Source organism: Squalius cephalus (genome assembly GCF_949319135.1).
Source record: "Squalius cephalus genome assembly, chromosome: 18".
Taxonomy (NCBI): Eukaryota; Metazoa; Chordata; class Actinopteri; order Cypriniformes; family Leuciscidae; genus Squalius; species Squalius cephalus.
The window spans coordinates 8,922,906-8,950,325 of record NC_137139.1 but is presented as its reverse complement, the minus strand read 5'-3'; the positions used below and the strand labels follow the sequence as shown (position 1 = coordinate 8,950,325).

Here is a 27,420-nt window from a genome sequence, read left to right as displayed (position 1 = left end):
TACTCTCAATAAAACATTTGGCCTGTGTTTGTGTTGTATTTACACTGTTCTGACCAGTAGTCTCACCAGCATGTGGCGTTTCGAGCGCTTTGAAACAGTGAATCATTTTGCGAAGCAATTGGTTCAATTGATTCAAAACTTTGAAAAGCTTTGTTTCTCCTATCACTAAGTTCAACTGAACCCATGTGCGGATTTATTTAACAAAACTTAATCAAAACAAATGCAAAATAAAAAAAGACTAGGCATATGAAATGAACTTGGACAAACAAACTCAACAACAGCAGTGAACATGAACAAAGTTAGACACCAGACAACTGGAACATGAGGGCTATATATACCCAAAGACTAATGACTTAACAAGACACACCTGAAATCAATAAACAATAAACCAATGACAATACAGAACAGAGAAGCACATGATTAGAACAACCAATGGAAACATAACAATGAAGCAATGGGTACACATGACATGACTTAGAGAATTCAAAATAAAAGTCAAGAAAATGTGAACAAAACCAAAAGTAGGTGGCAGTATGCACCTGATAAGTCATGGTTGCAATCCGCCATAAAACTAAAAGAAGAAAAACAAAAACAGACATGAGACATTATTTGGTATAACAATAGGAATTTGTTGCTCTCATGTGTAAATAAAATAGCTCTGACAGCTGCAGATATATGTATATATATATATATACATACCACAGTACAAGTTTTAAAATGTCTACTAGTATAATGTCATACTGCTCAGCCCTAAGTGTTCGTTACGACTGAGCAGACTTGTGATTCACCGCTGTGTCTTTGTGTCTAGCCCCCTGTCCACCAGTTTCCAGCTCAGTCACTGTCAGCGTGATCTGTGATAATGCAACAGCATTGTTCAGCTGGGCCTGGAGTGGCGGAGCAGCGTCCTATGAGCTCACTGCCATCAGTGACAACGGCTACATCGCCACCTGCATCTCTCAGGAGAATTACTGTAATATCAGCCAGCTAGCCTGTGGACAAACTTACAAGGTCAGGCTCACAGCAATCAATGATGGATGTCAGGTTACAGAGGAGACGGGAGTGACCTTCCAAACACGTGAGTTGAATTTTTTATTTGCAAAAGGGACGAAACACTTGCAATGTAACTGCAGAAAAGGAATATAGCTGATAACTGAACTAATCAAAATGACCTATTTTGTCCTTTGAACTCTAGGCCCTTGTGCTCCTTTGCATGTGAACGTAGACTTTCAGTGCCAATCTAGAGCAGCCGTACTGACCTGGGAGCAAAGGGATGATGTGCTATACTACCTTGCTAGCGTCACCCTCAGCACAGGAGAAGTGGCTACAGTTTGTAACTCTACAACTGACAGCTGTGAAATGAGTGGGTTGAGGTGTGGAGTGGAGTACGCCTTCACCGTCTCGGCCTACAGTAGATATTGCCACAGTGACGTCAGCAGCACTGTACACATTCAAACAGGTAGATCATTCTATAATTCAAATTTCATTTTTGTTATCTAGTAGTGGACAAATTAATGTCCGGCCTAGGAAATGAATTTTGTCAGATCAATACCTTAACCAAATTTAGTGTTTTGTTCTTCCCTTGAGTTGACACATGGTCACAAAGTGTATATAAAGCATAGGTAGCCAAATCCTGTGGCCTATTTCACAAAGCCAGGTTTAGTGGCCATGTAAGGTTTTATTCTTGGTAAAAGATTGCAAATTAAAACTGGACCAATCAGTTGTGTGCAAAGTGACACATATTTGATGCAATGAAACCCCTCTATTTTTTTAACCAAATTAAAGTGGTTCACAGTGAAAGCATTTTAGAGATGAAATTGCCAGACTTCCCTGCTGAAAAATCTAGCATTGCTCGTCCCTTGAGTTTACCCAGAGAGACCCAACCCTGCGTTGACAGATAACATTTATCCCGAGCGATGTGAGCCTACTGAACTTGAACTAAACCACATTGGATTTCTTTGGCTTTAATGACTTAGTTTTCTTTGAATGACACTAGGCTTTAACATCGCAATGAAACCTTTGCATTGTCTGTTTCTTCAGAACCTTGTCAGCCAACCCAACTGACAGTTTCAGGATCATGTGATAACAACACAGTTCACTTGAACTGGAATCACAGCAGCGGTGCATTGAGTTACTCAGTGCTAATCGCAAGCAACCTAGGATATGCCGACTCATTCCAGACATCTGAATCGATGCTAACAGCGGAGCTTCTCTGCGGACAGACCTACACCTTCACAGCAGTGGGAGAAAATGATGTCTGTGACAGCATACCAAGCACTCCTGCCCATTTTACGACCGGTATGACCCAACACTCATAAAGGCTGCACTAAAAGGCCGATCTTACAAGTGACAAAATTGCAACAGAAAAGGTTTCTGACATTTATACTACATTTGAGCAGTGTCATTAGGTTGTGTATCAATCACTGCTTTTTTTCTATAGCCCCATGTGTGCCGTACAACATTAAGACCTTTGCAGAGTGTGAGACTAACCTGGGTGCTGTCAGTTGGGCTGGCAGTGATGGCGCAGATATTTACACCGCCATTGCCGAAGGACAGGATGGCCACACGCACATTTGCATAACAAACACAACTTTCTGTATTTGGGAGGAACTGCACTGTGGGGAAATTTACGTTGTCCAGGTTGTTGCCAACGCACAAATCTGCAGCAGTAATCCCAGTGAAAGCACAATCATCAACATGGGTGAGTTGCTGATAAAAATAAAGGTATAATTACATAAAGTCAACATTAAATGAAACAACTTTCTAGAAATGGCTAATCGAGATTGCCTGTATTGTGTATAGCTCCATGCATCCCTCAGAAACTGGTGTCCTCCTTTGACTGTGACGTGAGAGTGGCTTCCCTCACCTGGGAAGCAAGTGAATATGCTCTGATGTACCTGGTGTCTGCAGAATCTAGCAGCGGTCACCGGGTCGAACTCTCCACCAATAACACAAGTGCACAGTTCTCAGAGTTCAACTGTGGTCAGCCTTACTTTCTGACTGTGCTAGTTGTGGGACATGTATGTAGGAGCCCCCCCAGCAATGCTTCAGTACTGCAGACAGGTTAGGACCTTCTTACACGCTACCAAATACACGGTGCCAAAAGAAATACGCAACTCTTTTTCTTTCGAAAGTACAACACAGTCTTGACTATAGGCATAACGATGCCACACTTCTTGAATGACTTGGATTATGTCTTTTTCCAGAGCCCTGCACTCCCACATCCATCTCTGGCTTTAATGACTGCATCTCCAATATTGCTACAGTATCCTGGGAGCCCGCTGATGGTGCAGAATACTACACCGCAACAGTGCAAGGCCCGGATGGGCCTTTAGGAACATGCATGTCCTGGTCAACGAGCTGCGGCATGCCCAAACTATCCTGCGGCAATACATACAATGTTAGCGTGATTGCCTCCAGTCGCCAATGTAACTCAACACCCAGTGCGCTGAGCGCTATTAACACAGGTAATGCATGCATAAATATTAGACACAAATACACAAACCCCAGCACAGGTGTTGTTCTGGTGAATTAGCATTGCGTGATTTTGTTCCTGCACACTGTCAGAGCATTTCCGTGTCTTGATCCCAGTACTGAACCTGTTATTATGGTTGGATTTTTTAGATTTAATATGCATTTCCATTTTTTCATTAAAGTGCTTTCAACAAACAAGGATTTTTCATATGCTCCTGGCTTTGGGGGATAAGGCTGACTCTCTCTCTTTTGCAGTGCCCTGTGTTCCTACAGGAGTGTCTGCGGTGCTGGACTGTGCCACTGCTGAGGCACATGTGTCCTGGAACGCAAGCATCGGGGCGCTGTACTACACTGCTTATGCCTGGAGCAGCACATTCAATTTCGTATCCTGTAATAGCGCTGGGCCTGTTACACATTGCAGTCTTAGTGATCTTATCTGTGGAGATGATTACACTATTCAGGTGATCGCTGTTGGAGATGAATGCTCCAGTTTGCCCAGTCAGACAGAATACTTCCACACAGGTACAGTTATCTAGTTTTGGTTTTGTTGTTCTAGATGAAAGAAATCGGTTCTGTTATTATTTTTCTCTTAAATATTTGTTCTTTGTATAACATTACATTTTTTGTTTCCTGTAGTTCCCTGTGCCCCAGAAGTTACTTCTACACACCTGGACTGCTACACCGATGCTGTACTGCTGCAGTGGACTCCCACCAATGGGTCTGTTTCCTACACCGCTGATGCCAAGACACCTGAGGGGCTGATCTCCACCTGCTCCAGCAACTCCACTAACTGTGAACTGAGGGGACTAGCTTGTGGACAAACATACAATGTTACCATGGTATCATATGATGGACATTGCCACAGCCAACCTGGCACAGCCCTGGCAGTTGCATCGGGTATGAAAGAGGAAATTAATTAAAATGCAGCAATAGCAATATAGTAATCATTTTTCAGGAGTCATCCTCAGGGATGTCCATAAGATTGGCTACTAGTATAATTAAAGGGTTACTTCACCCAACTATGAAAATTATCCCATAATTTACTCACCCTCAAGCCATCCTAGGTGTATACTGTATGACCTTCTTCTTTCAGCCAAACACAATCGGAGTTATATTAAAAAATATTCTGGCTCTTCCAAGCTGCCGGACCGGTTCAAACAAATAGGGCTAGGCAACAAACTCAAGCTCCTCTTCTCTTATATCGAAATACTTCTCTTATATCGAAATACGTTCGACGTAACGTCGACGTGACGACGTAATTGGGATCCCATGGAAAACGCCACGGTTGCTGCCACATCCAGCGCCCTACGCAAGACTCTCAGACCCCCAACTGCTGGGGCGGAGATCTGCGTAGAGGGAGTTCAACTGCTGTTCCATTATACCCCACACAGCGGAACTCTTGGATAACACTGGGAAAGCGTACCTCTCCAGGGGAAAGAACGCTGCGGAGCCACATCCTGCCCGAAGGGAGGTAACATGTGGAGAATACACATATGGACTGGCCGAAGGGGCAGTGCGACATATGGAATGTCACTGGGGTGGCTCCACCCGAAGGGGGAGACACACCGGACAGTGACGGCAGAGCAGACTCTGCCAAGGGAAGACACGGGCTCACCGCAGGGAACTGGTCGTGGAAGAATACACATATGGGATCGCCGCAGGGATCACCACATATGGAACCCAGCCTAGCACAAGTTACACAAGCATACGAGCACTAGGCCTGGCGTCGGACGCTCCGCAACGTCCGACTGCCGAAGGGGTGCGGAGGAACTCACAGGGTTCGCCAATGGGGAACTCGACTGGAGTAAAAAGCGCACGTATCCGTTGCTAGGAAGGGAGTGGCGCAGCAAGCCGACACTAGAGCGGGAACTTCGGTGTTACCGGCTAGTAGAAGCGAGCACACAGGAAGAAACCGGCTCAACACGTAAGCTATAAAACCTAGCGAACGTGTTAGGTGTCGCCCAGCCCGCAGCTCTACAGATGTCTGTCAGCGAGGCGCCGTGAGCCAGCGCCCAGGAAGAAGCGACACTCCTAGTGGAGTGGGCTTTCAACCCAGGCGGGCAGGGCACGCCTTGGGCTTCGTAAGCCAAGGCGATGGCATCCACTATCCAGTGGGCCATCCTCTGCTTGGAGACAGCCTTCCCTTTCTGCTGGCCTCCGTAACAGACGAAGAGCTGATCTGAGGTCCTGAGGCTTTGCGTTCTGTCCACGTACAGACGCAGAGCGCGAACGGGACAGAGAAAAGCCAGGGCTGGGTCTGCCTCCTCCGAAGGCAGCGCTTGCAGGTTCACTACCTGGTCCCGGAAGGGAGTGGTAGGAACCTTGGGCACGTATCCGGGCCGGGGTCTCAGGATGACGTGAGAGTTATCCGGGCCGAATTCTAGGCACGATTCGTCGACCGAAAATGCATGCAGGTCCCCTACCCTCTTGATAGAGGCCAATGCAACCAGGAGTACTGTCTTACAGGACAGAATTTTTAACTCAGCTGATTGCAGAGGCTCAAAGGGTGGTCTCTGAAGTGCCGAAAGGACCAGAGACAAGTCCCAAGAGGGTATAGAGAGTGGGCGAGGAGGATTCAGTCTCCTCGCTCCCCTCAGGAACCTGACGATTAGGTCATGCTTTCCCAAAGACTTACCATCAACAGCATCGTGATGTGCGGCAATAGCGGCAACATACACTTTAAGGGTGGAGGGAGACAGCCTTCGCTCCAGCCCTTCTTGCAGGAAGGAAAGCACGGCTCTGATCGAGCAAGATCGGGGGTTCTCCTCATGAGAGGAGCACCAGTCAACGAACAGGTTCCACTTCAATGCATAGAGGCGCCTCGTAGAGGGGGCTCTAGCGGAAGTGATGGTGTCAACTACCGCAGGGGGTAGGTCACTTAGAACCTCCGCGTCCCGTCCAGGGACCAGACATGGAGTTTCCAGAGGTCTGGACGCGGGTGCCATAGGGTGCCCCGTCTCTGAGAGAGCAGGTCCTCTCTCAGAGGGATGGGCCAGGGAGGGGCTGTCGCGAGGAGCACTAGTTCCGGGAACCAGGTCCGGTTGGGCCAATACGGCGCAACTAACAAGACCTGCTCCTCGTCCTCCCAGACTTTGCACAAGGTCTGTGCAAGAAGGCTCACTGGGGGAAACGCATACTTGCGAAGGCCCCGGGGCCAGCTGTGTGCCAGAGCATCCGTGCCGAGGGTCCCCTCGGTCAGAGAATAGAACAACTGGCAATGAGACGTGTCCGGGGCGGCAAACAGATCTACCTGAGCGGTCCCGAAGCGCCTGAAAATCAGCTGGACCACCTGGGGATGGAGTCGCCATTCTCCCGGTAGCACCTGCTGCCGTGAGAGCTCGTCGGCTGCACGGTTGAGCAGGCCCGGAATGTAAACGGCACGAAGCGACCTCAGATGCTTCTGACTCCAAAGGAGGAGATGGCGGGCGAGTTGTGACATGCGGCGGGAGCGTAGACCACCTTGGCGGTTGATGTACGCAACGGTCGCAGTGCTGTCCGTACGGACCAGTACGTGCTTGCCTAGTAGCAGCGTTTTGAAACGGCTCAGTGCAAGACGTACTGCTAACAACTCGAGGCAGTTGATGTGCCAATGCAGTTGAGGCCCCGTCCACAGACCTGAAGCTGCATGCCCGTTGTACGTGGCCCCCCAGCCGGTGGTAGAGGCATCCGTGGAGACCACAGAGTGCCTGGACACTTGTTCCAGGGGAACACCTGCCCGCAGGAACGAAGGGTCCGACCACAAGCTGAGAGTTTGGCGACAGTGCGGAGTCACTTGGACCCGGCACGAGCCGCTCTGCCACGCCCATCTCGGGACTCGATCGTGGAGCCAGTGTTGGAGCGGCCTCATATGAAGCAATCCGAGCGGCGTAACCGCGGCTGCAGATGCCATATGCCCCAGGAGCCTCTGAAACAGTTTCAGTGGTGCCGCTGTTCTGCGTCTGAGCGTGCTCACGCAGTTCAACACTGACTGGACACGGGCCTCGGTGAGGCGCGCTGTCATGTTGATCGAGTCCAACTCCATACCAAGAAAAGAGATCCTCTGCCCGGGGGTGAGTTTGCTCTTTTCCCAGTTGACCCGAAGCCCTAGATGGCTGAGGTGACTGAGCACCATGTCCCTGTGTTCGCACAACTGATCTCTCGACTGGGCCAGAATCAGCCAGTCGTCGAGGTAGTTGAGGATGCGAACACCACGCTCGCACATGGGAGCAATGGCCGCCTCCGCGACTTTCGTGAAGACGCGGGGCGACAGGGTCAGCCCGAAGGGTAAGACCTTGTACTGATATGCCCGTCCCTCGAACGCAAAGCGGAGAAACGGTCTGTGTCGAGGGAGAATCGAGACATGAAAGTACGCGTCCTTCAGGTCGATCGCTGCAAACCAATCTTGGGGACGGATGCATTTGAAAATGCGTTTCTGCGTAAGCATCTTGAACGGTAGCCTGTGAAGGGACCGGTTCAGGACGCGCAGGTCCAAGATTGGTCGTAACCCACCACCTTTCTTGGGTACAATGAAGTACGGGCTGTAGAAGCCGGTCTTCATATCGGCTGGAGGGACCGGCTCGATCGCGTCCTTCGCCAGTAGGACTGCGATCTCCGCCCTGAGCACGGGGGCATTGTCCGCCAGAACACGGGTGAACAGGATGCCCTTGAAAGCAGGGGGGCGCCGGGCGAACTGAATCGCATAGCCGAGTCTGATGGTACGGATGAGCCAGCGAGACGGGCTGGGAAGCGTTAACCAGGCTCCCAGAGACCGAGCAAGCGGGACTAACGGCACCACAGACGTACCCGGGGTGGGGCAGCGCGGCGGAATGCAGGGACCCGACTCGGACGGCACAGCGGCCCGAAGTGGGGTCTGAGTGTGTGGTGCAGCACATACCTGCTTCCGTCGAAGGGCAGAGTGAGTGTGTGGAGGCGACAGCACGTCCGGAACACAGCCACTGCTGCTCGCTGGCGATGAAAGAGGGGCTCGGGAGTGACAAGGCATGGCGGCGTCGTCGACTGCCAAGCGCGCCCTCTTGGGGCCCAGAGGTTTCAGAAATTGCTCTTTTTTTGAAAATGTGGGTACCACTGACCCGTGGGTCAGTGGCGGAACAAAAAGAAAAGGAAACAAAAGATTCTCCGCCCGGCCCTCCACCGGGGGAAGGAGTGGCGCCTTCGCCATCTCCTGAAGAGCAACTTGATCCACCTCCGGGCCGCCCGTCTCAGGGTCGTTTGCACCGTCGCTTGCCTCCTGGTTTGGCAGCGGCCTGGACGGGCGGGGTCGGCTTCCTGCGGCTTGCTCCACGCTGAGGCCTGGATGATGGCTGCTGCTGCTGGGGCTTGGCGGGAGCGGAGGACGCCGCAGAAGGCCGACCACGGCGACGAGTAGACGGAGGGTCTGCGGCCGGCGGACGGGTGGGAGCAGCAGGGGTCCGCCGGGGCAGGATGTGCCGGATGGCCTCCGTCTGCTTCTGTGCGGCCGAGAACTGTTGGGCAAAGCTCTCGACCGCGTCGCCGAACAACCCAACCTGGGAAAGAGGGGCATCCAGGAACCGATATTTATCGGTGTCCCTCATATCCGCCAGGTTGAGCCAAAGGTGGCGTTCCTGGACCACCAGAGTGGACATCGCCTGACCAACCGAACGTGCGGTTTCCTTCGTCGCCCGGAGGGCGAGGTCGGTTGCCACACGGAGCTCCCGGAGGAGCTCTGGGTCAGAACCACCCTCGTTCATGTCCATGAGCGCCTGGGCCTGGTGGACCTGCAAAAGCGCCATGGCATGGAGGGCGGAAGCAGCCTGTCCACAGGCCTTATAAGCCTTCGCCGTTAAGCCGGACGAAAACTTACAGGCCTTGGACGGGAGGCGTGGATTACCCCGCCAAGAGGAAGCGGACGCCGGACACAACTGCATCGCGACGGCCCGCTCCACTGGGGGGATATCCACATACCCCTTAGCTGCCCCGCCGTCGAGGGTGGCGAGGGGTGAGGAGCCACTAGAACGGCTTCGGGCACTATACGGTGCCTTCCACGTCCTAGAGAGCTCCTCATGCACTTCCGGAAAGAAAGGTACCGGGGCGGCGCACTGAGAACCAGCACGGCCCGCCCCGAGAAACCAATCGTCCAACCGAGAAGGTTCGGGACGTGGTGGAGGATTCCACGCAAGCCCGACCTTCTCGGCGGCCCGGGAAAGCATAGCAGTCCATTCTGGATCTGGCTCGGACAACGCTACACACCCCGAGGGGGGCAACGCAGCCGAGTCGTCATTTCCAGAGGACAGCTCCCCCTCCGATGCTGCGATCGACATCTGATCGTCAGCCGGAGCCCCAAAGGAAACGGTTGGCCGTTCCGGAGAAGGACCAAGACGTTCACTAAGGAGCCCCAATGGCGACAGCGCTTGTGAGGCGTGAGGGGCCCGCGGAGGATGACTCGACGGGGAAGCCCTCACGGTAATCCTCAGATCACCCTGGTCATGCACCGAAGTAGGTCTATTCTGGGAGGCAGAATAGACACTAGATCGGGGCATAGGCGAGGGGACTGCACCTCCCTTGAGGTAAGCGAGTCTCGATCTCAGCGCTGCGATAGTCATATTCCCGCAATGGGAACATGAACTATCCACAAAAGCTGCCTCAGCGTGTTGAATGCCCAAACACGAGAGGCAACTGCTGTGGCCATCTGCTGGCGCCAGGGAACGACGGCATCCAGAAACGCACAAGCGGAATGACATCTTGAAAAAGACGCAGGGTCACGCTTGTGTTGCTCTTTTAGTAAAAATAAAAAAGGATTTAGAAAACTCTCTTTTGTGTTGAGGCACCCAGGGGTAGCCGCAGTGTGAATGCACACACAGGGGAAACGCCCACCGAACCGACACACACACACACAAACACAAACACAGTGCTGTGAAAACAGCAGTTGAGAGCTGCAATGCTCGCGGCCACCGCTGATCGCGCCGTCACACCAACACAGGAACAGAGAGATGATCCTCTTTTTGAAGTCTTCAAAGGCTGATTCTGATAGACAAAAAGTCTCATAGAAACTCGGCTCCGAAGTGAAAGACAATGTGTGCTTGCGCCCGCTTCCTGTTTATACCCGCGCTGCGGGGCGGGGGCGCGTGACGCGATTCACGCACGCCAACGTTCATTGGCTCGTTCTGTAGACACTCGAAGTTGATAGGGCTCCCTGAAGTGATCCCAATTACGTCGTCACGTCGACGTTACGTCGAACGTGAGCGACTGAAAGGGAACCAGTGATTATAGTTTATAAAGTTATAAATATGAGTATTTTTCTTACAAAAACACATCACTTTCCTTCAGAAGGCCTTTATTAACCCCCTGTAGCCATATGGATTACTTGGATGTGCTTTTTTTGGGCTTCAAAAAACAAGGGACCATTCACTCCCATTATAAAATTTGGAAGAGCCAGGTTTTTTTTTAATTTTTTTTTAAATATAACTCCGATTGTGTTTGACTGAAATAAGAAAGTCATATACACCTGGGATGGCTTGAGGGTGAGTAAATTATGGAATAATTTTCATTTTTGGGTGAACTAACCCTTTAACAGGACACAAAATTTAATTAAAAATTAAAAATGAACATTTTCTTGAAAGTTTAGCAGTTACCTAATTAAATGATTGTATGTGTATTGTATGCTTTTCAATGATCTCTTTCTGACTTTTCTCTCTCCCTCATACGAACAGTGCCCTGTCCACCTCAGAGAGTGGAGTCAGATTTGCTCTGTTCTTCAAACTCTGCCCATGTGGAGTGGAATCTCGGTACGGGGGCAGAATCATTTGAGGTTCATGCCATCAGCACAGATGGCCAGATGACAGGATGCGACACCACAAATACTTCCTGTGTTGTGCCTAACCTTGTATGCGGTTCCATTTACAACATCAGCGTGCTTGCCATTGGCCACCACTGTAATGTGTCAAAGAGTGCGATCACAACACTGCATTCAGGTAGGTGACCTCTAATAAAGCACAATACAATGCACTTGAACGTTTTCCTCATAAAAGTGACAGCATCTTCCATTGCAATTGTACAATGACCCAAATATCAATTCCCATTTTTTCCCCAGTGCCATGTGTTCCCAACCAGATTCAGGCAAACCTGAGCTGTGCATCTGGTGTGGTTGATGTGTCCTGGCAGACTAGCAGAGGAGCTTTCTCTTACACTGCTGTCGCTCAGGGCAGCGGGGGCTTTGCTTCATCATGCAACAGCACCAACACCACATGTGAGTTCACTAATCTACTGTGTGGCCTCACATACAGCATCAGCGTGACTGCCTCCGATGACAGGTGTACCAGCACACAGAGTCAAAGTGTAGGGCTGGACACAGGTAGGATGACTGTACACACAATTTACAGATATTACCTTGAAATAAATGTTTCTTGTCCATTCCTATCATTACATTTATGATCTTCTTGTTTGCAATTGAACAGTTCCATGTATGCCACTGGGAATCACCACTGAAATTGAGTGTGGCAGCCACACAGGTGTTGTGTCATGGGAACAAGGAGAGCACGTTGCCTCCTACCTGGTCCTTGCATCTAGTCCAGATGGGCACCAAACACATTGCAGCAGTCCCACCTCCAGCTGCAAATTAGACAACCTGCATTGTGGCCAAGCCTACAACCTCACAATCACTGCCCAGGACAGCCACTGTGACAGCAAAAATGCCCTTTCAACATTACAGTCAGGTTAGGAATTTTCCCATAATACTCTTTTATTATGCATGCAAATGCAATCACACAAATGGATAAAATGTTATTCAATGGAAGCACTGTGCCACTTTTAGATCTATTGACAGTAGGGCTGTGTTCAGAATCGCCCCCTATACACTCATTTACTATTCCTTGCATTACTCCAATAATATAGTCCACTTGAAGGAGTAAATGAAAATGAGTGAGTGAAATTGGACACCGAGTGCTGGAAGAGCTGTCGCTTTTGCATAGTTTATGCTTGCTGTTTAATAATAATCATTTGAAACTTAGCAAACTGGCAGCTCCAGTAGTAATAAAAAGATTTATCATGAACTCTGTCATGGAAACTATGTATAAACCTTAATTAAACAATTTAATAGTCAATTAAAAAAGGAATTTATACCTGTATGATATTATGCTGTAGCCACATTGGACCCGCTGTTTGTAAAATGGATGGATGATTAAGCTGCAGGCGCCGCCTTCTGGTCAGACGCGGGAATTCGTCCGGCATGTGACCCTCACAGTGCATTATGGGTATTCTCTAGCCATTGAGTGTACATCAGTTGTACACTCGTTTTTGCGGTGCATTATGGGATTGAATGAGTCCACTCAAAGTCCACTATGGTTTCGTACACCACTACAAATGGCTGTTCCCTCAAATAGTGTCCTATTTAAGGGTATAGGGACGATTTCGGACATAGCCTAGCTTTACTGACGTAATCGGCTGATGTCAGATGTCTGTCTTTGTTGACAAACCCAAATGGACTTCACTATGCATTAATGCCTCATCTTCCTCCTCTTCCTCAGTTCCATGTACACCTATCAACGTGCAAGCATCTCTCGTTTGCCTGTCTAACTCTGCGGCTGTTACGTGGCAAAGTGCCGGTGGGGCGCTGTCCTACCAGGCTGAGGGCATCAGTGTAGATGGCACCCATACGGCCAACTGTAGCAGCAGCGGCACGACTCACTGCAACCTGGAGCATCTGCTCTGCGGACGCACATATAATGTTTCTGTGCTATCTATGGACCTTGCATGCCGCAGCGAAGGGAGTTTGTTCACACAAGTGCATACTGGTGAGTAGCACACTCAGACTGTTAAAATGCACACTATATGTTGAAGGTGATGTGTGATTTTTTTTTTTTTTTTTTTTTTTAAGTAAGCCATTTGTTGGTTGATTTTTTTTTTTTTGTAAACCATGAGTCTCCAGCCCTGCTGCTGGAGAGCTACCATCATGCAGAGTTTAGCACCAACCCGAATCAAACACACCTGAACCAGCAATAAATGTGTTCGAGGTTACTTGGATTTCCAAATTGTGTTGGAGCAGGGTTGGAACTGAATTCTTCAATAAGGTCACTCTCCAGGAGAAGGGTTGGAAACCCCTAGTGTAAACACTGTGGCACTTTCAAAGCAGCCATTTCACTACACTTTAGCAACCCCATAACAACACGGTAACATCCACTTAGAGCACCTTAGCAATGCATCCTGGCAGCCACCATCAAGAACAGATGTATGAAAAGTGCCTTTCTTTTTTAGCGCCCTGTCCACCTCAGGCCGTTGATGTGCAGGTGAACTGCTCTGCTGGATTCATGACTGTCACATGGGCAGCCAATCCAGATGCAGAATCTTTCCATGTGAGAGCAGTGACCAGTGGCGGAGCTTTCCTGTCATGTGATTCCACTAGCACCAGCTGTTCAATCGCTGGCTTGCCATGTGGACAGTCATATTCTATCACTGTGACGTCTGTCAGGGGTGGCTGTGAGAGCCAGCCCAGCTCTGCTGTCAATGTTTCCTCAGGTAATGTTTCACAACAGCACAAAATCACCATTAAAACCACCAATATAGCATGCAGATATTAGTGAAGCGCAGATCATGGTTATATCCGCGGATAATCTGTTGGGCGGGGCAAGTAATAAAAAATAACCTTATGAATTAACTACGGTTGGATGAGATAAATCATTAATGATGGAAATATTAACATGTTTAAAGCAAGCGGCTCCGCCCACTTTGGGCTTCAAAAACGCTTTTCAGAAAACTGCGGGTGACGTCACGGACACTACGTCCATATTTTTTTTTTTACAGTCTATGGTTTAAAGCTTAATGTTTAGTCAGGCACTAATTTGCAGACTCTCATTAAGCTACGCAGTTGCAGGGCAAATCATATCCGAGAGAAATTTCAAAAAAGGAGAATTAAAAACTAAAGAAAGGAAATAAAATTACAATGTGGGGGCATTTTAGTAAAGTAGCTTGTTATCCAGGACAAATCAAGAGCTGGGTATGATGGGCCTGAATGTAACAGCTGTATGTCAATAAACTAAAACATTTGCTTATTTCCAGCCTTTGCTTGGGCTTGACATATTTAATTTCTTGTGTGTGTGCGTTCGGGAAGTTACAGTGATGAAAACAGTGACATTCCAGTTGAAGTTTTATTAAGGAAATGTAATTTTACTTCAAATAAATGTCCATTTAAAAGCAGCCTTCTTCAGTGTAACAGGCATATGTTACCATATCATCACGCCTAACACTGAGAATTAGAACAATTTTATTGTGATGATCGGGTGGGGGTCGGGTGTGGATATCTAAATCAGAGAGAATCATAGGTTTGGGTAGGTGGTGGGTGGATGATTTATTTTTAACAGTGGATTCGGGTGACAGAGATGATCTGCACATCTCTAGCAGATATATATATATACATAAAGTGATTTAATGGCAGCACACAATGGACATAGATATCAGCTCACGTTACTAGGCCAAATACCAACTGATTAATTCATCCTTGTAACCTGTACAGTACATACAGATCCCCTAAAGGGACATGGTCATGGAAAAAATATGAGATGGGAGGAAATAATATATGTCAATGCTTTTGCGTTCTCTCCCAAAAGTTTTGCGACCCACTTTGTTTGTGCTCGCAAATAGGTTTGGGAGCGAATGCAAAGTTTCTCGGGGGAACGCAAAACTTTTGTGAGAGAACGCAAAAGCATTTTTTTTCCCACCACCATGTCCCTTTTGGGGCTCCGTATGTACTGTACCAAATCAAAGTTCCTTTAAGACAAGTAATTTCACTCGGCGGCCATCTTTGAAACACCTCTTGGGCGGCAAGTGCAGCTCCTGTCTCTTTGAATGGGGAAACATCAAATTCTCCAAAACTGTTCGCCAAGCTTACGATTAAATTTCATATTTGATATGACCAATTAAATCTGACAACAACTGTCACTCGTCTGACGGTCTGACGGTGTAACGGCTGCAGTGACACGATGACTTTACCAATTGCCGACTGGCTCTTTTTTAGAAGCTGGAACTTATTCCGCCATATTGAGCATTGCACTTTTCCCCATTCAAAACAATATGAGTGACGCGTCTTGTGTAATTCTATAGTCTTTGACCATATGTACTGTACTGTCACAGACAATACAGAAAACTGCTGTTAATTTTTACTGCAAAGGATGTCTTTGTGGAAATGCCTATTGATCCTAGCAAGCTAACAGATTGTATTTCCATGTCTTTAGCTCCTTGTGTTCCAGGAAACCTGACAGGAAACCTGGACTGCGTTACAAACTCAGCCTGGGTGACGTGGTTACAAGCAATGGGGGCGGAGTCTTACTCTGTCCTGGCAGTGGAAAGGGGCGGAGCTAATTCCAGCTGCTCAGCTTCAGTTCTGCACTGCAATGTTCCCGACCTGCAGTGTGGAGCCACGTACACCTTCCACATCACTGCGGTGAATTCATTCTGCCGAAGCGGACCCAGCAACACCTTCCAGATTCAGACAGGTGCAAACACACTCAAACACCCTAGTCTTCCATCTGGTGCTCTTCGCGTGTCGGTCAAAAATGACCGCTAAGTATTTTATTTTTTTGCCAATTAAATTAATGTAAAATATTTTAGTTTGATGTTTTTTATTTAATATTTTGCATTATATATATATATATTTTTTTTAATACTAAATTATATTTACGCTGTATTTATAATCCATTTATTCACTTTTTGACCATAGACCTGAAAATTCCAACTTAAACTGTCGTAAATCTTGAATGCTTTAGAGCACAGACTGAAGTTTGATCTCTTTTCAGAGACGACACTTAGCAGATTATTGCTGAAGTGAAAAAAGTTACTTTTTTACCTTAACCGAACAGCTTCGGAGTCATTGGAATAGTTATATGACTTTTTTCAGGTTGAATGGTGGTCGTCTCGCACCCCCAAGCGCCTGTGAGCCGAAAAACCACCCTTGCAACTTTGGGCCGGCGAGCCAGGTCAGCGTCAGGAAGTATCACGTGATATCAGGTCTCGCGATGTAACGAATTGCTTTACGGCAAAAAAAATCTGCTAAAATTCTGTCATTAGCGCTCCCTCACGCTGTTCAAACCCGAATGAAGAAGACATTTTGAAGAATGTCCCATCTGCTTTGATGTCGTTGATCTATAGCCTCTGGTATCTGAGAGTCGCCAACAAGTTTTTCGACAGTGTTGTCAAATATCTATTCCGAAGCTGTAGGGGGAGCTCTATAGAGAAACCTGCGAGCAAAAAGCGAGAATACAGCGAAGAAATTCCCGAAACTGCATAGCCCTGCTTTAAAAAAATGTGTGTATTGTTATGAAAAATGCACAAAAATACTATTGAATTTTTATATGAAATATATACTTTTCAAAATCACGTTTTACACTAAAAACTGCAAGAAAATCAAAGCCATAAATCTCAGCATGTTCCAAAGTTGTGTTCCAAATTTGAGCTCGATATCAAAAAAAATAAATAATTAGCTTTCAGTAAGATTTTGTTTGGCTGCAGTACCAAAAGTTTTCACTAGATAAAATTTGTCTCCCATTCGTTTCCATTGCGGACATTTTTTGGCATTTTTACAGGACCATTTAAACTTTTCGAATCATGCCCATTTTTGTGTGTGTGTGTGTGTGTGTTCACATAGCAAAGTGCCAAAACCTTTACCAAGTTTCATACCATTCCAATGAAGTAAAAAATAAACTAACAAAAAAAACCACGTCAAATTTTTCGGTCAAAACGACCGAAGAGCACCAGAGGGTTAAAAATTCTGATTGTTACTCCTGGAGCTTTCAAGCTACATCCACCAAATGTCCGACTCCGAGTCTGTGTTGTCTGTCTGTCTTCCTGGCGGTCTGTCAGTTTCTGATCTCTGTCTTGTCTGTCCACAGCTCCATGTGCTCTCACCTCCATCACTGCACATACGGACTGTTTCAGCAGCCATATAACCGTTAGCTGGCAGCCAAATGAAGTATCCTCCTTCTATGTGGCCACAGCTGAAGGTCATGACCAAAGCATTTTGATGTGCAACAGCACAAGCACGTCCTGTGACCTCACCGGAGCGAAGTGTGGAATGCAGTACACCATTATAATCTCTGCGTCCTCCGACAAATGCAGCAGCTTGCGGAGCCCCCCTCTTAAGATGAACACAGGTACACATTAAAGGAGTAGTTCACTTTAAAATGAAAATTACCCCATGATTTACTCACCGTCAAGCCATTCAAGGTGTATATGACTTTCTTCTTTCAGACGAATACAATCGGAGTTATATTAATAAACACCCTGACGCTTCCGAGCTTTATAATGGCAGTGGATTGCAACCATTGCAACCATCAGTTCAAAGTGATGAGCTTGTGTTAGAAAAATATCCATATTTAACACGTTACAAAGTAAAGTTCTTCCAGCCAAACGAATGTACTACTTGTGTCTAAAACGCAGCTTACGCAACTTGTGACGTCGGAAGTAGTGTAGTGCGTCATGGAGTAAATATCAGCAGTATGTCGCATTACTCACATACACTCACCTAAAGGATTATTAGGAACACCTGTTCAATTTCTCATTAATGCAATTATCTAATCAACCAATCACATGGCAGTAGCTTCAATGCATTTAGAGGTGTGGTCCTGGTCAAGACAATCTCCTGAACTCCAAACTGAATGTCAGAATGGGAAAGAAAGGTGATTTAAGCAATTTTGAGCGTGGCATGGTTGTTGGTGCCAGACGGGCCGGTCTGAGTATTTCACAATCTGCTCAGTTACTGGGATTTTCACGCACAACCATTTCTAGGGTTTACAAAGAATGGTGTGAAAAGGGAAAAACATCCAGTATGTGGCAGTCCTGTGGGCGAAAATGCCTTGTTGATGCTAGAGGTCAGAGGAGAATGGGCCGACTGATTCAAGCTGATAGAAGAGCAACTTTGACTGAAATAACCACTCGTTACAACCGAGGTATGCAGCAAAGCATTTGTGAAGCCACAACACGCACAACCTTGAGGCGGATGGGCTACAACAGCAGAAGACCCCACCGGGTACCGCTCATCTCCACTACAAATAGGAAAAAGAGGCTACAATTTGCACAAGCTTACCAAAATTGGACAGTTGAAGACTGGAAAAATGTTGCCTGGTCTGATGAGTCTCGATTTCTGTTGAGACATTCAGATGGTAGAGTCAGAATTTGGCGTAAACAGAATGAGAACATGGATCCATCATGCCTTGTTACCACTGTGCAGGCTGGTGGTGGTGGTGTAATGGTGTGGGGGATGTTTTCTTGGCACACTTTAGGCCCCTTAGTGCCAATTGGGCATTGTTTAAATGCCACGGCCTACCTGAGCATTGTTTCTGACCATGTCCATCCCTTTATGACCACCATGTACCCATCCTCTGATGGCTACTTCCAGCAGGATAATGCACCATGTCACAAAGCTCGAATCATTTCAAATTGGTTTCTTGAACATGACAATGAGTTCACTGTACTAAAATGGCCCCCACAGTCACCAGATCTCAACCCAATAGAGCATCTTTGGGATGTGGTGGAACGGGAGCTTCGTGCCCTGGATGTGCATCCCACAAATCTCCAGAAACTGCAAGATGCTATCCTATCAATATGGGCCAACATTTCTAAAGAATGCTTTCAGCACCTTCTTGAATCAATGCCACGTAGAATTAAGGCAGTTGTGAAGGCGAAAGGGGGTCAAACACAGTATTAGTATGGTGTTCCTAATAATCCTTTAGGTGAGTGTAAGTTGCGCTTTAGACTTAAGTTGAATCCGTATGTTCGTTTGGCCGGAAGCTAGTTATTTTACTTTATAAAGTTTTAAATATGGATATTTTTCTCACACAAACTCATTGCTTCGCTTTAGAAGGCCTTTATTAACCTCCCGGAGCCGTGTGGAGCCCTTTTATAATGAATGGATGCACTTTTTTTGAGCTTCAAACTGTTGGTTGCAATCAACTGCCATTATAAAGCTCGGAAGAGCCAGGATATTTTTTATATAACTCTGATTGTATTCGTCTGAAAGAAGAAAGTCGTATACACCTAGAATGGCTTGAGAGTAAATCATGGGGTAATTGATTGAGATTTGAGAGCTACATCAAATCTGCATAATCCACCCATTTAATTCTCTTACAGCACCTTGTGTTCCTCAAAATGTAACAACGAATCCGATATGTGACTCAAACGGAATGGTGGCGTCATGGTCACCCTCTCTGGTGGCCGAGTCGTACTCGCTCACGGCCAACGGTGGAGACGGAGATGTGCGAACCTGCAGAAGCACCACGAACAACTGCACCCTGCTTCACTTGCACTGCGGACAGATTTACAACGTTAGCATAACTGCTTCAGCTGGAAACTGCACCAGTTTGGCCAGTCAGCAGGTCACCTTCCATACTGGTGAGACCACACATTGGCTCTAAATGAAAAGCATTATGTTTTGGCGTGAAATCTGTGACATACTGTATTCCTTCTGGTCTATAGTGCCCTGTGAGCCACAGAACATGAGTGTAGCAGTGCAGTGTGACACCAGGACTGCCACACTCTCCTGGGGGGAGAGCCAAGGTTCGCTGAAGTACTTTACATGGGCCCAAACCATGGATGGGAACACACTTCACTGCGACACCACGGGCACTTCATGTAGCCTCCGAGGATTGACTTGTGGGACAATGTACAACTTCACAGCGCATGCTTCAGATGGGACCTGCAACAGCTCCGTCACTGCGCCAATCCAGAGGGGAGCAGGTATATGACCAGATATGTCTGAGAATGTTTAGCTGTTTATCTCAAGAATATAGTAATATAAAACAAAATATGTATGTGTGTTTTAGTATGATATTTACATTTCTACAAGAAATTATATTTTGCAAAAGGAAAATTACATTTCCTTGCGTTCTTGTGATTATATTTTCAGTCAAGCACATCACCTGGTTGTTTTTTTTTTATATCATATTTTAATGTAACAATAATTGGTTAAATTATTTTAGTAATAAGCGCAAGTTCAATGTACTTACAGTGTACTTGCCCACAAAAGTACTGAGTAATGTAAAGTAACTACATGGGTTAAGTTAAGGTTTAGGGTTAAAACCTAGTTATTACCCAGTTATGTTTCATTACAACAATAAGTACATACTGTAGTATGTTCATGCGAAACAGGACTGTGAAATAAAGTGCTACGTTTTCTTTTCATATTTCGGTTTAGCTTTATTTTTATTCCAGTTTTAGTCATTTTAGTACTTCAAGTTAAACTTACAAAATTTCTCATTTTAGTTTGTTTATTAATTTCAGGTTTATTTCAATGTAATAATTTTGCTTTTAGTTATCAATAACAACACTTATTAATTAACCTTCTGTTGGACTCTCCTGTAGTCCCATGTCCTCCTGCCACCGTGCGGGTGAGAGCCCATCTGATGGGCGATGCCACTCTAATCAGGGTCTCCTGGAGTTTCGTGGACTGTCCTAACGTCACGTACCTGGTGCAGGTGACCGGCCAAATCCAAGACGACCCTCAGTCCAAATTGGACGTGTCATCCTATTGGACAAACGGCAACTACTTTGAATTTCCTGTGCCCTGTAGCACCCCGTACAATGTGACGGTCCTTGCAAAAAACTCAGCTGGGATCGGCAGACCATCTCAGGCTGTTACTGGTGTCACAGGTACCAGACGACAATTATTATGATTTTTTTTTACCTTTGTTAAAAAAGTTTAAATGCATATAAAAAGTCTAAGGCATATGGATTTCTGAATAATGATGCCATATCAATAATTGTCAAGCCAAGATACTAAAGACAGTGTATAGTAAATAATTGGTATAAACTGATATAAAAACAGACCTTCTCTAGCAAAGAAAATGCAGCATTTCAAGATAACTCTGCTTGTATAGAATATTTTCTTACTTGGTCTATTACTTTGTTTTCTCCTTCAGTGCCCTGTCCGCCGATGAACGTCACCTTCACGGGTGATAATTCCTCTGCCACAGTGGCCTGGATGTCGTCAGTTCTTACCACAGGATACAAGGTTTACCAGCTGGGCCCTGACGGCCAGGTGCCAGTCTGTCTCACCTCAAACCTCAGCTGTCAGGCCTCGGGCCTGCTGGCCTCTAATGTGGCTGTGACGGCCTGGAACGGTGCCGGAGAGAGTCTTGCCTCTAGAGTTATTACTGGTAAGAAGAAATACAGACATGTGGTTCATAACTAAGCCCTCGTTTAATGCACAGCTAGCTGTGGATTATCCCACTTATACCATGGTCATTTGCCAGCATTGACAGGTTAAACCTCTTAATGATGTTTGCAGTGCAATATTTGACCGGAGAGGTAATGATTGTTATTATCGTCAGTTACGGTTAGTTAGATCTAGCATTCTGCCCGATTTCAATTAGACAGAAATAAAGTAGTGCGTAAGATTACATTTATTTGAATGAATGAATTTATAGCATTTATTTGAATTAAATATCGAGCGAGAGAGAGAGAGATAGAGAGAGAGAGAGACAGAGAGAGAGAGAGACAGAGAGAGAGAGAGACAGAGAGAGAGAGAGAGAGACAGAGAGAGATGCGCGTGTGAATTAGCCGATATCTGTCTGTTCAGCGTCTCTCTCTACAAACAATTAAGCTGTGAGTTTAATTACTTTAAAACCAGCTATGTTACTCCCTTGTTGCTGAGAAGTATAACATATAGTAATAAATAGCTTTGCTACTGAATCGAGAATAAGTCACGGGGCATCGTTAATGTATCATCATCTGAACAATGCTTTGAGGTGTGGTAACCGTAGTATAAGCAGATTAATTGACTCCGGTCCAATGAATTATTAGTAAATAATGCACACCTGAGGTGTAAAGGCCATGAAGTGACCTCCTCTGGTGTGCATTTTTTTCTAATAATTGAACTGCCTGTCGTCAATTATTCCTTACTTATTTCCAGGGGCCCCTGGGCTAGGCCCCCTACCCCAGATCATTTTTTTTTAGCTTTCTGCCAATTATGTCGGAATTTATCTTGTCGGTACACCAGTTAATACAACACAGTGTGTATGCTTCATAAAAATATGGGTCATATACTGTATAGGTGAATATCCAAATTCACTCTTTGCCAGTAGGTGGCGCTTATGGAACAGCAGGAGCAGGTTGCATAAACAAAGCAGCGCTGCACTTATAAACACTTCATCATTATAGGCATTATACGGAGTTAATGTGAAAAGAAAATGCCATCAAGAAATTCCTGTCCGAAATGCGTTTACAGGAAGGCTATCGCTCCATGATTAAACACCGGTTGTGATTCTTGAACATTTACAGGTGTGCCTGTTTGTTTCTAGAATGCTGCTCTCACTGATGCGAACTCCTGTTTATACAAGTTATTAAAAATATTTGACAAATATAACTTTTCTGCAGCCAGTAGGCCCCTCCCGAGAGTAGGCCCCTGGGCTTCAGCCCATGAAAGTATTCAAACAGACCATGGTATAATTATTTTTAATGAACAGAGAAAAATGTAAACTACCCAGCAACATATCAGCCCAGATCCGGCCCAAATTTGGTTTGTGTGGATTTCACACGGTCCAGATGTGGGCCGGATCTGGGCCGACACTATGTTGCTGTCTGGGTATTTTCTGCGGATGCTGACCTTAACTGTTATTTAAACAATCCATATTACTTTAAATAAGTGCATATTTGACAGGTACATCTTTATTTAATCTTGCATATGCAAAATGAAATGATGTATTAACACAAATCTTTTACAGGCCAAACCTTAAACCGTCGGAAGAGAAATCTGAAATATGCAAGGATGAATGCAGCACTGACTCCTGGTGAGATGAACTACAGACACATTCACAGCTTACTGCACAATAATTAAGAGCTGTTTGGATACACAGAGCAATATATAAAAATTATTATATAAAATATACAGTATGGTAACACTTTATTTTAATGTCCATGTTACATGTAGGCTACTTTGTAGAACATTTTACATATTCTATAGTAATAACAGTAAATTATGCATAATTCCATGAAACACCCTAAACGAAACTCTATTCCTACATGTTGTACATGTTGTTAATTAATATTACTCAGTACTTAAAAGTATAAATGTGTAATAACACCGTACAATTACAGAGGAACAAGGAAACCTTAAAATAAAGTGATATACATACAAGACTTTAAACATTAGTTGAGGATGAGAATAGATTTTCATTAAGTCTAAGGTAGGCGACAAAAACATATTCATGGCAAAAAAAATAATTAAGCACATTTTTTCTGAAAATTCTCATAACTGTAATTGTCATGGCAGACATTCATTTGTTATTTTTTAGCACTATCTTGTGGCAGTTTGGTATAACAACAAACTGAACATTGATAACTGTGAACTGTTTTCTTAGTGGTTAGTTCGGATCATGTGACTCTTAGTTTAGAGGTTAATCAGGAAATAACCTCAGTGTTCCTTATTCTCTCCAAGCGGTTGGTCAAGAAATCTCATCTCTCAGTTTCCTTTAAATTTTGTGCCTTGGAGAGCTATTGCTCTTTTACAAAAGAAGAGGAAAACAGTAAAAACCTTCAACTTTACTCCTGCGTCTGACCTTTTCTGTCTCCTGTTAGCTATCTGTCAGGTTTGAGTAGATGAAACACGCATTTGGGACAGAATAGTAATGTCTGGATGTTTGTGATTTTCACATTAGATCCTTTTTATAGAATACTGTGATACAATGTTTTAAAAAAATCACCGTAAAGGCAGTGCAACAAGTACATATATATAGTATATATAGATAGATAGATAGATAGATAGATAGATAGATAGATAGATAGATAGATAGACAGACATATATATTATTGTGGTGAAATGTTTCCTGGACGTGTGCTTAAAGCATTATATAGCAAACTGAAGTGACATATTTAATCAGATGCTGTTGCCTCTACAGACCAGCTGTCCATCCCTGAGGTGAAGGTTGCTCATGTGACAGGACAGTCACTGCAGGTCGAGTGGTCTCATGTGACAGGGGCGGATTCCTACACTCTGATCCTAACAGAGGACACCCCGTCTCTGCCTGCGGAGGAGGTCCTGTCCGTGTACAAGACTGAGATCGCTACAGTTACTGACCTAAAACCTGCAACGCGTTACTGTGTCATCGTGTCTGCCAAACACGACAGCAACCAGAGCGCCTATTCCCAGCCTTTGTGTGTCACCACTGAGTAAACTGGCCTTGCCGTGTGGACTGTACAGGAATGTAGATACAAAACCAACAGAAGCGACATTCAGTTCTCCTGAACTAGCATCTTCTCTTTCTTATGTTCCATGATCACTATGAAAAAGAAAACAAAATCAGCCTATTTGTCCTATCAGAAAATCATTGACTGATTGTCTCCTTAACTAATCCTTTCTAATTAACAAATTACAAAATTTCTGTGATGTAATATCTAATATATAACCATTTCTGTTGATTGAAAAGCAAAGAGAAGGTCACTTAAAATTAAGAATAGATGTGAAGAATACATTGATCGACTGTAGAAACGTTGTAACTCCTAGTTTTTTAAGAAAGTTTTGCATTTATCTTAAAAAGTACTTTTCTGTAACCAGATCATACAATGATTCAATCTTTATGTAGTTAGATCAAATAAATGGTTAATTTATCAAGCATTATTTTTAAACTATACATTGTATTTTCTATCTGATGTATACAACTTGCATAGCTTTGTTAACAATCTGCATAAGTACTTTTATACAAAAAGCCATATGAAAGAATTAAAGTCTGTGAATCAAAACTTCAAATATTTTGGTTCAAATGAAGAGCCAAGCGATGTACTTCATCTTTTCTTTTAATCCCCCGTTATAAAGCAACATGCTTTTCTTCTCCTAAAATCATGTTGCATGATTTTTTTTTAACAATCTGAAATCAAGATATCACCCCATTCATGCCTTGATTCGACCATCGTCCTGGCGAAATTTTCGAGTATTTAAAATTTTTGGAAAAACCTACTTTAGCGAACTAGTCCTAGGTTTTTGGCCCGGTCAGAACCAAACAAGTGCAGCAAGATTCAAAAAAATCAAAAACAAGTCGAAATTTCGATTCATTGTCTCTAAGGGCCGCCAAAATGTTAACATTTTTAACTTTTACTAAAATGACTATTACTCGTGAACAAAATGAGATATTTTCACCAAACTCGACACACATATGTTTGAGCTCATTCTTTGGTCGCGTGAAAAAGCATGTGGCGACTGGCCACTTGGTGGCACTATAACATGGAAAAAAAACATAAACATGGCTATAACTACACAACCCTAAGTCTGATATACTTGAAAATGCAGTGTCTTTGTCCAAAGTGCCATGATTGTCTATGAGGACATTGGCGCACCTCAAAAAAACATGGCTGCCATTGGTCAATGAAGTTTGAGCACCTATTAGACAAGATTAACGGAGGCCTATCGGAAAGAAACTCGGTGAGCATGTTTCACTCATGGCCCTAGAGGTCTGTACGAATTTTGAAAGAAATCGGCCGCTAGGTGGCAAGTAACGAGTTTTATGCCTCTGAATCACGAGGTGTTTCACACATACACACAAAATTCATATCACCTCCTCATACTGAACAAATTTGCCTCAAGAACCAAATTGATTGCCTCAATCAAATTGTTCATTGAATATTTGTGATTATCTAAAATAAAACTTACTTTTGCTAACTAGACCTAGTTTTTTTTTTTCCCCTCAAACTCAATAAAACCACTGCGGCACAATTCTCAGGACTCTCTAGGTCAATAACTATCAACATTTTTTTAAACTTTACCCTTTGGATAGCTATATCAGAGCCATTTAGAAAAAGCCTATAAATCCTTAACGGAAACTCTAAACTTCATGATATTAGCACATGCGACATATGATTCTAAACAAGCATGCAAACTTTATTGAGATCGGACCATAGGTGGCTCTATAACTCTTAAAAATTGCCTGTATTGGCTGTAAATGGTATTTTCCATATGATAAATGGTTACATGCTTGCTAAATAAAACATAATATCTTTTTATGCATGTGCTTAAAGGGGACATATCATGCTAAATCCACTTTTTTAGCCCTTAAATGCATTTTGTTGTATATTTGGAGTGTTTAGAAGTACAGAAAAGTTTAAATTATTCTCTTCAGGTGCTTTGTTGATATCTTTATATTCTGTTTTGGCCTTATTTTTCAACCTGTTCCGATTTTTCTGTTCTCTATGACGTTTTGTGAACTATTACGTCACAGTATTTGCAGCGGAACTGCCAAATAAGGACATTGACTTCCAGCCCAACACTTCGAGCAATCCGCCATTTTTATTTCTCGCTGAAATTTTGTAGTCCAAGCTAAAAGATGCAGAAGTTACGAGAGGGTAAGTTAAAATGTTCGGTTGTTGGATGTAGTAACCCACACGCTTCACTACACCGTCTAATGTAGATGAACTGCCGCGCTTGTGACAGGGCGCATGTTTAACTGAAAGAACGAGCAGAGAGAGAGAGAGACCCGGTCGCGCGCGCGCACTCTCTCTCTCTCTTCAGAGCCAGGCGAAAGTGTAAACAAGACTTCACCGTCTCCAAACTAGACGCTGTCTTGCTCTCTCTCCCTCGCACATATTAATCAAAATAAATCGACACGGTGGTAAAAGGTCGGAAGACCAAAGTTTCATGTGTAAATACAGTAACACACCATTGCGATACATCCATATGCAGACGTTGTTCTGCAGGTTCGTCGTCTTCATTTTCATCTCGCTCCGGCTCCGACTCTGGCTCGAACATGTAAGGCTGGCTGGACAAGTCTTCCGTTGTTGACATTTTGTTAATAACGTGTGAAAAAAAAGTTTCTGTGCCGCTAGATAATCGTATCTCTGCTATCAAACTACAAAAATGGCCGAACGGGGTGGAGTTGAACCGAGTGTCACCTCTGCATCCTGGAGAGGGGGAGGGGGGGGGGGGGTATGAAGTGTCTCAATTGTATTTAAAGAGACCGCACCAAAACGAGTTGCTCTCAGACGCACATCAGAAAAGGGGTAGAAAAGGGGCCTGTGGAGCTATAATAA

General features: G+C 45.0%; 1 protein-coding gene across 1 annotated transcript in view; it reads left to right on the top strand.

Moving 5' to 3' along the window:
* fndc7b (fibronectin type III domain containing 7b) overlaps positions 1-25,280 on the top strand; it is a 50,425-nt gene extending 25,145 nt beyond the window's left edge. Inside the window, exons 29-49 of the mRNA XM_079849568.1 lie at positions 809-1,075; positions 1,193-1,456; positions 2,038-2,295; positions 2,438-2,698; positions 2,800-3,060; positions 3,204-3,464; positions 3,727-3,993; positions 4,108-4,368; positions 11,139-11,399; positions 11,519-11,779; positions 11,883-12,140; positions 12,951-13,217; positions 13,678-13,938; positions 15,651-15,911; positions 17,304-17,564; positions 19,540-19,800; positions 19,885-20,145; positions 20,770-21,057; positions 21,327-21,563; positions 23,130-23,195; positions 24,303-25,280. Of these exons, the coding sequence (XP_079705694.1) occupies positions 809-1,075; positions 1,193-1,456; positions 2,038-2,295; positions 2,438-2,698; positions 2,800-3,060; positions 3,204-3,464; positions 3,727-3,993; positions 4,108-4,368; positions 11,139-11,399; positions 11,519-11,779; positions 11,883-12,140; positions 12,951-13,217; positions 13,678-13,938; positions 15,651-15,911; positions 17,304-17,564; positions 19,540-19,800; positions 19,885-20,145; positions 20,770-21,057; positions 21,327-21,563; positions 23,130-23,195; positions 24,303-24,577 (5,318 nt within the window). The 3' untranslated portion in view covers positions 24,578-25,280. The remainder of the gene's footprint in view (positions 1-808; positions 1,076-1,192; positions 1,457-2,037; positions 2,296-2,437; positions 2,699-2,799; positions 3,061-3,203; positions 3,465-3,726; positions 3,994-4,107; positions 4,369-11,138; positions 11,400-11,518; positions 11,780-11,882; positions 12,141-12,950; positions 13,218-13,677; positions 13,939-15,650; positions 15,912-17,303; positions 17,565-19,539; positions 19,801-19,884; positions 20,146-20,769; positions 21,058-21,326; positions 21,564-23,129; positions 23,196-24,302) is intronic.
* Positions 25,281-27,420: the final 2,140 nt, after the last annotated feature.